The 13,862-nt window shown below is 36.0% G+C and overlaps 1 protein-coding gene and 1 long non-coding RNA gene across 4 annotated transcripts; both read right to left on the reverse strand.

The window, feature by feature from the left end:
- Positions 1 to 604: 604 nt before the first annotated feature.
- On the reverse strand, positions 605 to 3,049 carry LOC140823539 (uncharacterized). 2 transcript variants are annotated; one of them, XR_012116230.1, is made up of 4 exons: positions 2,856 to 3,049; positions 2,118 to 2,192; positions 1,126 to 1,402; positions 605 to 741 (listed from the first exon to the last, which is right to left on the reverse strand). It is a non-coding gene; the product is annotated as an uncharacterized lncRNA (long non-coding RNA). The 2 variants fall into 2 exon arrangements; XR_012116229.1 differs by lacking the exon at positions 605 to 741 and having other exon boundaries at positions 836 to 1,402; positions 2,856 to 3,037.
- Positions 3,050 to 4,149: 1,100 nt separating this feature from the next.
- Positions 4,150 to 13,013, reverse strand: LOC140823541 (DNA (cytosine-5)-methyltransferase 1B-like). Of its 2 annotated transcripts, none has more exons than XM_073184940.1 (14): positions 12,847 to 13,013; positions 12,642 to 12,762; positions 11,051 to 11,155; positions 9,163 to 10,606; positions 7,306 to 8,806; positions 6,954 to 7,118; positions 6,632 to 6,830; positions 6,417 to 6,528; positions 6,138 to 6,285; positions 5,830 to 6,027; positions 5,463 to 5,741; positions 5,169 to 5,330; positions 4,854 to 5,072; positions 4,150 to 4,518 (listed from the first exon to the last, which is right to left on the reverse strand). In XM_073184940.1, exons 3-14 carry the CDS (start codon positions 11,151 to 11,153, stop codon positions 4,384 to 4,386), a joined length of 4,665 nt encoding a protein of 1,554 aa, XP_073041041.1. In that variant the 5' UTR covers positions 11,154 to 11,155; positions 12,642 to 12,762; positions 12,847 to 13,013; the 3' UTR covers positions 4,150 to 4,383. The 2 variants fall into 2 exon arrangements, with proteins under 2 accessions (XP_073041041.1, XP_073041040.1); XM_073184939.1 differs by having other exon boundaries at positions 9,163 to 10,612; positions 12,847 to 13,012.
- Between the last annotated feature and the right edge of the window lie 849 nt (positions 13,014 to 13,862).

Here is a 13,862-nt window from a genome sequence, read left to right on the forward strand (position 1 = left end):
TAAAGTTGTACTAACATTGCAAAATATCCTTTGAAATTTGATGAGCAACATGCCAGGAAACTATATAGAGATATTTGTTTGTTCTTTTGTGGTGTAAAATTGTACTAAATGGCAAAATCCTTCCCTCCACATCTTCAATGACCAGGACCACCACTACCGACTGCTTAAGTCACAAGCGCAGTTTCTTTTTGGCATTCCAGAATATTGTTTATAATATATAGATACATATAATATAACCTGTTATGAGACCGTCTCGTTGATAAATTTTATGAGACGATACTACAAATCAACCCAATCTATGAAATGGCTGTCACTTTCATGCTCTATGTAATGGCTGTCACGTTCATGCTCTTACCAATATTGTTGCGGTAGCATATCTAGACACAAATGACAAAAGCAAGAAACGTGCAGATGCCCTTCAACTTTGAGTTTATAAGGTAACAGAATGCAATAACATTATTCATTACAAAAAAGAAATTGTGAAGGAAAAGATTTCAAAATACTTACACATTTCTTTTAGACCGACTACGCTGATTCATGTACCTAGATTTAAAAATTAGCATCAGGACTGCCTCGTAAAACAAGCATCTTTCATTCACATTTCGTTGCACAAGTGACTTCCCAAACCGTGCCAGAGTCTTGCTCAGCTGGTGCATTGCAGCCCTGCTGCCTTGCACAATTCACGACTGTTATAATAAACTTTTCCTGTCCGAGTGCAGACGGATACATAATTTGTTCTTCCTGAAGGATAGTGAAAAACAAAAGATTTCTTAGTAAGAGCATCCATCTGGGATGTTTTGTCAAACGGCATATTCAAAACATGCTATGCACATACCTGATTCTGTATCAAAGCAAAATAACAAAATAAACACTGGAAAAACACTTTTTCGATCACGTAGCCTCAAAAGAAAATGCGAAATAAAGGTTGGTATAAATTGAATGTCGACTTTATTCTTTGGTTTTCCATGATACTAAAATAAAGTACTTGAAATTCAAAAAACTGTGTTAAAAGTTACTGTTTTGACTATGTTTTCTTGTCCTCCGTTACACCTAATAGTAAACATTTGTATCTCTTATTCCCTTTATAGGAAGGGTGAAAACGTGTAAACATTTATTTGATATTACATCAGGAAGGTCATAGAACTGAGAACTCATCTGGAGTTATCTGCAGCAACTCAGCAGCAGTCCTACCAACACACCAAGCAAATAACTTTGCAGCATCATCTGCAAGAGTGATTTTTAAACGGAAGGTTCGTTGTACTTCAGCATTGCAAATATGGCAGCAGAATTTGCATTCAAGATCTACACCAGATGCCAAGTCGACAAGATGACCGCAAGGGACATGTATAAATCTCGTGTTTATGTGACAATGTTCAATTTGATCTATCCATACTCCACATACCTGAGTGGTTATCAAGAAAATAAAAATGCTCTGAATTCTACTTACACATCAAGATCAGAGTGGCAGAATGCCGGAAAGTTAATGAGATTGGATAGAATTACTAAAAATAAAAAGGTAAATCCCCTAGACCAAATCAATATTATGCATAAAAAAATTATACAAGACCTAAACAAAGTATCACCGGCATGTTTTAAGTCTTCCAAAATTACCCAAGAAACCTAAACTAGCACCACCAAAACTAAACTTTATTCCACAAACTTGTTTTTCAGCCTTATTCTTCCTGAGAAAAATATTGTCATATGAAACTATCTGGAAAACTGCTGTGATTGAAACAAAATTCTCCTAGAAGAATAAAATAGGAACTTTTTAATGTTCGCCGATGTTACTTCATGCCAAATGCAAATGAAGGTCACAATCCTGTGCACCACTCATGGAGAGATAAATCAGAGAGACACGATAATTTGTGGAGACAAAATGAATTAAGAAAAGCCAGAAAGCAACTTGTATTGATGACTGAGGCTTCAGTGTCATTCTCATGCCATATTAATTCAAGCCTGATAAAAAAATTAGTCATGGCACAAATCTTGAATAATGGAAACTTCTGAAATGGAGCAAACCAAAAAGAAAAAAACAACGAAATCCAGAAAATGAAAAAAAAATCACTTAAACAGCTCCAGTACTTGCATGACTCAAAATGTAGTCAGTACGCAATTACCTTTTCCGACGTGTCATCGAAGAGCTTAAACCAGATATGTAGACTGTATGACCAACTCCTAATCTCCCCAATGACCTAAGGACAATTATAGAGAAAAAACAGGTCATTCATTTCTTTTGGCATCTTAAGTGAGTGTACAATCAAAAATCTTATGGTAGATGTACACAGTTGAAAGTTTTAAGTACTAATTCTCTTCCTTATATCAACAACACCAGAAATCTCATTATCCGTCTCAAAGTGTGTTTCTTTTCATACACAAAGCTGCCACTAAATCCTCAACAAAATGTATTCCTAGGAGAATGACTGAATATTAATGTTTCTCGTTCCTCCTAATTTTTAGAAGCACGAGAATTCTTTTGCTCCTAAAGGAAACTGATCTTGTTTTTCAAACCAAGCGGCATTTGAGTCAATTTAAAAGAAAAAATATTGTGATTCTGCAAATATCTTTTGCTACAATATGGATGCACTCGTATGTAAAGACTTCATATTTACATATGCACTCGTATGTGACTGAAAGACTTGGAACACGTAGAACATGGATAAGAAGTTCAGAAATCCTAATAATTGATAGTTTAGATTACAAGAAATCTTCATCCATTATACACAGAAAAGAACAATGAATTTACGGGATTGCATGTATCATGTATGGTAATGTTGACAAAGTTATATGCCACAGAGTCATTCAGAATTCAGATTCTGACATATTTTGGAAAAATGGTGAGGAACAAAAAAACTTACCAGTCGTTTGAAGGTCTGAAGGAGATAGTAGCGGTTGTCAGAGGAGAAGAACAACACACCTGAAGTCCTGAACTGAAGCACAGTAAGCCGGAGGTACAGAGAAAGATTGCGGAGAAAACGAGAGCGAAAAAGTGATAGGTGGGAAGGGTCATTGTTTCACATAGGTGAAGAAAATTGATCTCGGCCGTTGATCTAAAGATAAAAGGACGGTCAGGATACATATTAGAAATCGTGCTGAGATAAGAAAAGACATATTTGGAACTCGAAGCGCCTCATATTGTTTACTTTTTCGTAATTCGAAGTGTTTTGGGCCGTTCAAATTCTAGGACATATGTCATCATGACATCAGTCCTACCAATTCGGAAATATCAAACGACCAAAATTTTCCATGCCTGAGAAAAAGAGCGTGATGTGGACTGGGGAGGCCCGGGTCATGGGTTCTGAATGATTTCGGGTTATGGATTAGATCAGAAAACTCACTTAATATTACTTGAAACTCAAGTATTTTTTTACACATTTAGAGTATTCAAAAATCCATTTTTTTAAAATAAAAGAACATGAATAAGTCATCCTAATGCACTTTTAATGAAAAGACCAACAATGACTGAATTTGTGGTGATTACTCGAAAATATAGTATTTTCTTATACATTTAGAGTACTAAAAGAGCGAAATCATGTATCTGAAATCTCATAATAAATACTTTGTATGTCAAAATAAGTATTTATGGTTATTTCATGATAATTGAGAAACAATATTTTTTAAAAATTATATTTTAGATGGAGAAGACATGTATAATTTTTGTGGATAAAATCATACATTTATTTAAATAATAAAGGAAAAAAATGTAAATTGATTTGTAGGGAGTTAAAATTACAATTGTAGTATTGTCAAATACTAGTTCTTAAAAATTGTGATTATGCACTGAATTTTAATGCAAACATTGACAAACGTATTTTTCACAAATTTACCCAAAGATAAAAACCGCTGCACCCAAAAAAGTATTTAATATTCAAAATAGCATATTTAGCCACTGATATTTACAAAGAAAAGAGTGAACTGATATCTGAATTTAATCTAATCCATTGATAAATTTTTCGAACCAATTTAAACTTGGAAATAATATGATATCCTGCTAAGTTTTATACTCTAAATTTTATTTTTCTTAAAAATATCTACTAGAGGTTTTACGAGCAAGTAAATATTAAGATTAAATTTGGACTAAATTGGGATTAAGTTGCCCATGAGTTCACCTGCATCCAATTCTCAGTTAGAATACAGTGATCCTCTCTCAAGTAATGTCAATGAAGGGGCTGACTACTCCCAAAATTAGAGTATCAAACTCACACAGACTTTGAGTGACCAAAGCAATTTCTCCGATCTTGATGATTGGTTAACCATCAGAGTGAATACAAATTTAATGTAAACTGAATGGGAGGGGACAGGTCAACAAGTAATTCTTTGGCGAACTTTTCTCTGATTCTTTGGGAGTCGGAAAAAGTTAACCTCGACATCACCAAATAAGTTTAGCTACAATGACTTTCTCTCAATAGCTTCCTTGAGTTTTCTTCCCAGTGCATATGCTAGAGGAGGTGGAACAGCATTCCCAATCTGCCTGTGCTTGTGAAGAACAGCGCCAGAAAATTTATACTTGTCCGGAAAGCCCTGCAATAAACAAGTCCAATCTGGTTTTAGCAAACAATATCCATATTCATCACTATCTAGAAAGCAAAATTTCACGTGTTCTACCAGCAAGTGTTTGTCTTTTAAAGGAGCATGCAATAATTAGCATATGGAAAAATGCATGATACACAATTAGATCCATTCGATAGTTTAAGCCCTTAAGTCTTTCGTCCCACAAGTATAATACAATCAACAAATTATCCACAACGTAATATCGAATAAATACTGAATTATCTTATATAGATGGTCATTTCATGCATAAATTTGGTGTATTCATTAGTATAAATGAGTTGAGTCAACATCCAATGAAGTTTTACCTGAGAACGTGAGCATTCACGAACAGTGACAATCCTATCTTGCTCTGGATGAAAGCACATTCCCACTTTACCCATTGGCTGAGGGTCTGTTATGGAAGTTGGAAAGTTTCCATCCCAATCCAACCTTCCAAAAAGACCCTTCCACTGATTGTGCCTCTTGGCAGTATTTGGTAAGCACCAAGGTATCAGATCGACAACTTGGCCAGTAGATAATTTGACCTGTAAGGCAATGAAAGACAAGACTATCAGATAAAATACTAGAACAGACGGTGGAGATTTAAAATCCAATCCAACACCAATTAGTTAAAATGATACCTTTTCATCTGGAAGATCGCGCCAATCTGCACCAGGACGCCTGGGAATCCTCTGACACCTAATTAGGTTAAGCTCATTCATCTCTTTTGCAATGTGATCATTTAATACCTCCATGTTTCCACGAATTTTCTTCTGGAACCATGACATAGGATCACTTTGATACTGCATTTCAAGGTGTGAGAAAATATAATTAGCTAATTGCGCTCAATTTGTTATATATGATCTATGGAATATCTGGCCAATACTATTACATCATACAGCTTTTTCTGTTCTGGATGATTCCATCGTTAGTACCTCTATGCTTGGGTTAGATGCGCCATTGCCCACTGGCGGGAGATCTCCAATTGTATCTCTGACAGTAAGAGGACGAAGAGGAGCTCCTCTTGCGGTACTCCTAACAGCAGAGTAATACAAATTTCCTGACAGTGAGATTTTCAATTCTGGTGCCGCAAAGACATGCATTGGCTCCGGCCATTCGGGAAGCATCTCTTCAGGAGAGGCCGCCCATATGAAGGCCCTCTTCCTCGACTGAGGTACTCCGAATGCACCAGCTTCAAGGATACCAAATCGCACCTATCCATAAGCAACAAATACACACAATACTTCAGCAGATATAATAAATCAAGAACCTCATATTCCTAGTAAAAGTAACACGTTGTACCTGATATCCCATCTCAAGAAGGGAAGCTAGAGTTAAGCGGAATGTCTGACCTTGGTTGAAAGTCACAAAATTCCGCACGTTCTCTAAAAGGAAAAACTTTGGTCGATAGTAGTCAGCGAAAGATAAAAAAGCTAAAATCATTTCACATTGAACTTTACTCCAGGCACTGTGATTGAATCTGTTCATTCCAGAAAAACCCTACAGGAGAAATTATGTCCACTTTTAGTGACGTGATTAATTCATTTGTTTGGAAATTCTAACAGCAGATTGTTTAAACAACAATGAAAAGATTATATTGCTTAACCAACCTGGCAAGGAGGTCCTCCATTTATAAAATCAACTTGCCCAGGCAGTGGAAGATTATCAACATCCTCCTGGTTCAATGATGCAGCCAATTCAGTGGCCTCAGGGGTTGAAATGCAGTCGTCTGCATCACCACATTTCTGCATCACAGCCCTGTATATAAAACGGTTTCAGTAAATATCATATCAGTTCTGTTGATGGCATGTCAGAGATAGTTTGGTGCACACACATTTGTATATGCATGTACGAGTGTGATACAGTATTTAATCTTCTTAAAGAAATACCTCAAGATTACATTACAGTTGCTAACAAACACTGAAGCCTCAGGGTGATTCAGTTTAAACGCATCTCCAGCAGCTTCATCATACTCAATAGCCCATTTAGTAAAAGAGACACCTGAAAAATCAGACGCATCAGAACCCAAATGACAGATTTCTAGATGCAAGTAACTTATAAACTTGAAAACGTTCACAAAAACAAAAGCAAGTGAAAGTAGTGCCTGATTGCTGCAATCCCTCAGACAAGCCACCACATCCAGCAAATATATCTAATGAAGTCAAGCGGTTCCGCTGAGATTCTTCTTTTAGTCTACCAACTTCTGAGTCATCCTCTCCTTCCTTGAATTTTCCTTTCTTTCTGTATGTAGCATCGTCACTTGGCTTCCCAGATGAATATTTTATTTTCATATGAGATGGCAACTGCAGTGAAGTAGATTAGAACATTTAATAAAAAGCGTCAATAAGGAGGTGGCACACTCGGTTTAACTTTATTGCATCCAACAATTTTGAATAAATGTAACTGGAAAAGAAGCAAAATATTACTTGCTTGATTGATCCATTGGAGGGATCATACAGACATTCACAGAAGAAAGCATGGTCAAAGGTGCAAGGGACATCTTGAATTTGAAGGTCTTTCCTTTTCCTGATCTCACATTTACCTTCAATCCCATCAACCAGTACAGTATGCATTTCCTCACTGTAGTAGAGCTGAGAAACTCTCCAGAAAAAAGTGATTTAAAAAACCATCATAAGATACAAATTCAGAATAGATTAACTAACACATTACTGATATGAATCTTTATTCCAGTATAAATATGAAAAATATAAAAGGATTATGCGATTGAGAATAATATTGGAGTAGATATGTTGTTTTCAATGTTATGCAAGCTATTACCTCTCGAATATCTGAAGAGTAAGCCTTTGCCACTGATATGTCCTCTGGTCTGAAAAATCTTCTAACTTTGACCTGAACTGAACTGGCATCACGTGGCTGAGACTTCTTAAGCTTGCAAATTTCAAGCAGCTGGCAAACAACATGGGCCCTTAATCCAACATTTCTTCCACTTTTGAAACTTTCACCTTCCTTTTCTGCTGAAAAGTAACTAGGACTCACATAGACATAATCAAGAATTGAGTATTTATTTCCTCGGTACATAAAACCATTCATAGAATCATGCAGGATAAACGTCTCATTATCAACATCAGCTTCCTTTGATTTGCATGCTTGGCAAGAGCCAGACCCCAGCCCCATCGATTTACAGGGAAGAGTAAAGAAGGCACCCCTCTTGGGTGAATACAAACTTTTGCAGTAATATTCAGTGGGCAATCCCATCTTCTTCCTTTCTTCTGCTCGCGCCCTATTAATTTTTTCAGTGTTGGCGTTTGCTTTTCTATGCTGATAACCCCATGGCGTTGATCCGATGTTCACATGTACAGTATGTTTGACTTCTTCTAGTTGATAGTTCATACAGTGCTCCGTCAAAAATAGCTCCCTTTCATTTGCAGTGTTTCCAAGCACAGTTTCACAGCCTTGTTGCATCAACCTCCCATGAAACATTTTGTCTCCATCAATTTTTTCAAACATGTACTCAATAAAACAGATGGCCAGATCGTTTCCTAGTTCATCAACTTGGACAGTCCCACCAACTTCGATTTCATATCCATGGACTGTGGCCCTTTTATATAAAACCTCCCCGGTTGGTAATTGGCCCACTGACTTCCCATCCCACTTCACTAACTTGCTACCTGAACAAGACTTGGTTTGCCGTTGTGCTGAACCGTGTATCTGACTTTTGTCTTGAAATGCGAATTTCTCCTCAAGAGCATCATCCTCTTCATTTTCTTCTTGCTCTTCAATCTCATCTTCCTCTTTTACTTCACTATGGATTCCTTCATTTGATTCCTCGGGTAAGTGATTTGAATAATAACCACCCCAGAGTCTATTGATTAGCCTGGTTGTTGTTGCCTGCATGGGCTTTCTTTTGGAGACAACGGGCTCAATTGCAGATCTGGGATTCAAGTTTTGTCCATTCCTCAACACAACCTTCTTCTTGCTGACTAGCCATTTCCGATGATGTCTCTCTTCCATCTTCTTGACGAGGCCAATAACAAATGCACACTTCTTTATATCTCTGTCAGGAAATTCTAAAAAGTGCTGCAGAATAATCTGACCATGCACAACCACATATCTTTCCACCACCTCCTTATTGGATGATATGAAGGCAGGATGATCTTTGGTGAAATCTGAAACTCTCTTGATAACATCATTAAAAGGAAGCCTTGCCAGCCTAATCTCATCCTTTAGCATAGCAAGGATGCTAACTGCAACCCTTACTGTTTTCAAGACCCGCTCGTACCAAGCAGCATATTGTTTTGAGGGCTTTCCAAGCCTATACCTGGAGAGTTAAAGGAAGATAACAGTTATGAGTGAAGAAGCTTCATGAGTTTCAAAATCTTCATGATTTTTAAATTTTCCAAGTAAAAAAAAAAAAAACAGTATAGCTATGCCTTCACTAAAATGCATCCACTGTATTAATGGATTTTATTAATTTATTTAAGATACAAACATCTTGGACAATTACGTCGCGCAGTCTAAACCAAACGCCGATGACAACAAAAGTGTTTGGTGTTTCAGTTCAAGTATTACAATGCATAGTTAACAGATGCATGCAAGTGTTTTTGCACTCACAATGTTACACACAAATGTTATGGATGGTTGGATGTGGAGGGGTGGAGGGGAGAGAGATCGTACCAGGACATATCAGTCCGTATAAAAATAGAGACCATCTCAGATCCAAACTCGATCACCCAGTCCTTGATCTCGCTCAAGAAAACTGGCATCCCTTCTATTTCAGAATCCACCAAACCACTAGAAGAATGAGCACATTCACCATCCAAGTTGTAACCAGATCCATCATCAACAGTCATTACTCCTGAGCCAAATATGGTCACATCAATTTCAGAGCATGGTTTCATTGGTAGGAGCTCTAATGGAACCAATCTAGCATCTGAATTGTACAAAGCCCAGTTGTGGAGCCTGTTTTTGGGCAAGTCATCTATATCATATACACCAGCACCACTATCAAAAACTATATATTCATCAGTTTCTTCACTGCATGCCTTATAATAGGCAGGTAAAGGATAGTCATGGGCAATTTCATCCTCATTGATCTTAATGTAGTATTGGCTAGATAAGGAGGCAGAACCCTGGCTTTTCTTTTGCTTCATTGAGCACCAGACCTCTTGATCCTGATATAGCCTTGCCATTTTTGAATCTTCAGTTTCTTCCAATGGACAATAAATAGCAGATAAGCTTTTGCTGTTTTCATCTCCGTATTTTGGACCGATCCTAAGACTCCCAGGCAATGAGCCAGGCTGAGCTTGGACAAGATCTACTAACTTGCTGCATTCATCCTTTAAAGCAGACAGGACAGGGAGCTCAATAAATAGGTTATCAGTCCTTTTTGATGACTGATCCAGTCCTATAAGTTGGTTGTAGATGAAGTCTCCTTGTGAAACAATGAAATCCCTTATAGATAGACCACCACGGAAGCATTTCATCCCACTCATTGCACGCACAACCCCAGCAAGCAATTCATCAAGGCTTACATTGGGATCTCCTCCAGAAGATTTGGACAATTTCTTGTAAACCTCAACACAGACAACAGCCTTGGCATAGAAATGGTCATAGAACTTCTTGAAGCTTCCAGACGGTTTAAGACAGTCATAATCAGCTATCTCCGTGGAGATCCATATTACTGGCAACCCATCTTCATAACCAGATATGGACCATTCTTCAATGCGCCCAAAGCCATCGCATCTTATTCCTTTTGCTTTGTCTTTGTCAACACCTTCATCAAGCGGCAAGATGAGACCGGTGATAAAAATATCATCAACTTCTAACATTTCAAAAGGTTGGGGTACCCCATCTGAATTATGAAAGATGAAATCAGTGAGCCTCCTACATGGTCTGCCATTTTCTTGTCCAACTGTCAGACGAACAGCCAACAACTCATCTTCAACACTAACATCTTTTTTTGTTTCAATTATGGAGTCTTTTTCCGCTATGTTAAGCGATTTCTCCTTGAAATCTGAACATGCGGCAGATCGCTTTGGCATTTTTCGCAAAACAATGGAATCATCATTGGCTTGTGAGGCAGGCCTCTTTCTCTGTTTTTGCTCGGTTGCCACTTTAACTTTATCTAAAGAAAAGATTTCATTAGTGTTCTTCTTATGTGAACAGTATCAAGATCAATCACAAATAAAGTTGGGCACAAATGATAAAAATATACATAAATCATGAAATATTTCAACAACTTAGCTGTGAGTTAACAAAATAGAAAGCTGGCATCAGAATCAATCTAGATTTGAAAGCATAAAATGAGTTTGAATGAAATAAATGCGATAAAGAAAAAAAAATTGATATCACTTAATGCTTAAAACTAAGGTTGCATGAGGTACAACAGACAGTTGAGATATCTCTAGAACTGCGAAAATAGAGGTGGTCGGCCTGGTCCATATATTGGAAAGTACGAATAACATTTTTGGCAATAAAAAGTTAAAAACCAGTCATCTACTTGTTTTCATGCTAAAATAACCAACTTTATGCAAATGTCTAATTCATAAGGTTACGAGCTTACTTGAAGTCGACTTCCTACTGGATTGTGGATTTTTGGGGCGTTGAATTTGTTGGCTATCATCTGACTGATTCTCATGCCTTCCTTTTTGAGTTTGCGTGGCCATTGCTACATAAATATAATACTAAAAATATTTATCAAAAGCCCAACGCTGTCAGTCAGGATTCTAGAAATTTGATACGTTCAAATTGTTCATTTCAAAAGTTCAAATAACAATGCAACAAAAAATATTGGTTCACATTTCAAACTCTAAGCAAACTAATTGAACAACATAAAAAAACCAGAAGTTGCTTTTACTGGTCCTGATGCAAGTGCACAGGAATACCTTATCGCTGTGTGTAAACCAACTATTGTGTTCCCAGGGAAGATAACCACAAATTAAGTGCACTTTAACTACGTCTTTTATCTTTTGCACTGGTTCATAGAATTTACCCTTGTCATAATTCATCCCATTAAACCTTGTAAAAATGCAAAATTTAGGAATTTATCCACCCACACTTATATCTATCAAACTTTACTGCATAGTTATACTCAATTCAATAACCTCGACTTTGCCAACTATTAATGAATAACGATTATCAAAATGATAGGCCGTTAGTTCACTAAGCAATTCTTACATAGTAAAAGATCTGGTACACAATTGAAAACAAATAACTATGGTAAATCATTAAACTAACCACGGAAATCCCCACGGAGTTGTAAAAGATTTTTATTGATTCTTGTAGACTAATTTTGCAAGATTTTTACAGATTTGTAAACTTTTTAGGACCAAGCAAACAAAAAACGGTGATGAGAAACGCCTCCAATTATCCTTTCACTTGTTTTCTTGGTTCGGACTGACTCTGCACAAGACTTCCACTATCGTTGTTTTCTAATCAAGTTTGATATTTTTGACTAAATAAAGTTAACATGCTAAAACATTTAACGAATTGATCTATAGAACATAGGTAAAATTTGAAGCTTCTTGTTTTAATATTTTTAGATTTTAGATGATATACGCCGTATGAAGGAGTTGTATACATTACATATTTTGGAAGACATTATATATTGATGAATTAATTTTTAATGACCAAGAATTATACTAAATTTCTGATTTTCTTCAGTTCTTTATTTAAAATTTGCGCGCCCGGACCGTTAAATTGGATCTAAAACGGTATTCCCCGCGACTAAAACCGTTAAATTCGAGCCACAACATTCCAGCAAACCATGCTTCCAATGGATTTCATACATGGGTTTATATTCCAGGAATGATAAATCTTTTGTTCTTCTATAGAAGGTTTGACAAATCAGCATCAATTAAAAGATAAAAGCAAGAAAAGAAACATAGAGAGAGATAAAGGAGATTGATGGCGTTAATGGAGAATGGTCATGCGTCAAAAAAGAGAGATTTGTTAAAGTAGAGCCCTCATTCAACCATCACACTCCAAAAAAAATTAAGAAAACGCAAGCTTCGGGTATCAAGGTAATCCGGAATCATTCAAAGCGTGATAGATCGAGATCTTCAATGGATTGTTTTCAAATCAAATGCTGAAATCATTAAACCCACAAAAGAATTAAACCAAAATCAGCAAACATTAAATGCCCAAAATCTTACCCCCAGACCTCCTTCTATAGCTTGTTATACCGATTCAACCCCTCCGGTCTAATCAAACAACTGAGGCCAAAATGCACCAATTTCTCGCCAAAACAATGGGCACAAAAATCTTCTTACTAAGCTGCAATAGACGATGAAAATATTTAGAAAAACAGGAAAAAAATTGTAGGTTGTCAAAGAGACGACAGGTGGGAGAGAGAAGAACCTGTTCCAAAATCCAACACCTGTTAGAAAAAAAAAATGAATTTTCGTGGGTTTTTAAGGGCTTTTGCGTCAGGATTTTGAAAAGCAATGAAAAATTTAGGCAATTTGGATGAGCGCCAAAAACCAAACGGCATCTTCCATCGCGGGATTTCTCCGAATTTATGTTTTCTTTGTAAAATATATTTTACTCGAATAGGTATTTATTCCAATGGTTTTCAAAGCATAAATAAATATTAATCAATTATCACATTATTGCAAAAATTCACAAACTACAGGTTATAATATTAAAGAGTCAAATCGTCACTTTTTGGTAATTTTAAAAGCTAAATAAATTATATTAAATTCTTTAAATTTTCCATCATAATCATCTAATTTATTATCGTTGTATTCACAACTGCATGTCACGTTTAATTCACTTTTTTTCTTGGATAAATCATGTATTCGTAGAGCTGTCAAAATGTGTTGAGCACGCCAACATATAGTTCTTAAATTTATTATTAATTGGTTACGAACGTGAGACTTTATCTTAAATTTGAGACGTTGATGTCATATAAGTTATTGACATGTCCTCGACTTATATGAAAGCATAAAATTGTAGGATATGAAATAAAAGAGAATACAACAAAATACTTGATGACATATGCAATTGCAATCTATATATATGGTGGGATCGCTACAGTTGATGATAAATATATTAATTAAAAATCAAATGTGACTAAATATTTAAAAATATAAGAGAGGATATGATATAAATATTTAACAATACAAAAGTTCGATAGACTGTTTCATTAGTTAATTTTATAAAATATATTTTTTATCTGATGAGACACATAAAAAATAATATTTTTTTATTATTATCCGCTCTAATATGCACTGAGTCGATCAATCTCACAAAAAAATATTCGTCGAGAAAATGATTACCAATTAAAACATGTTCCTCCATCATGCTCACACATTTTAAGATGACATTAATGCATAGGTATACACGTTGATACAATTTTTAAAACTAATTTGATT

The sequence above is a fragment of the Primulina eburnea genome, chromosome 2 (assembly GCF_022965805.1).
Source record: "Primulina eburnea isolate SZY01 chromosome 2, ASM2296580v1, whole genome shotgun sequence".
NCBI lineage: Eukaryota > Viridiplantae > Streptophyta > Magnoliopsida > Lamiales > Gesneriaceae > Primulina > Primulina eburnea.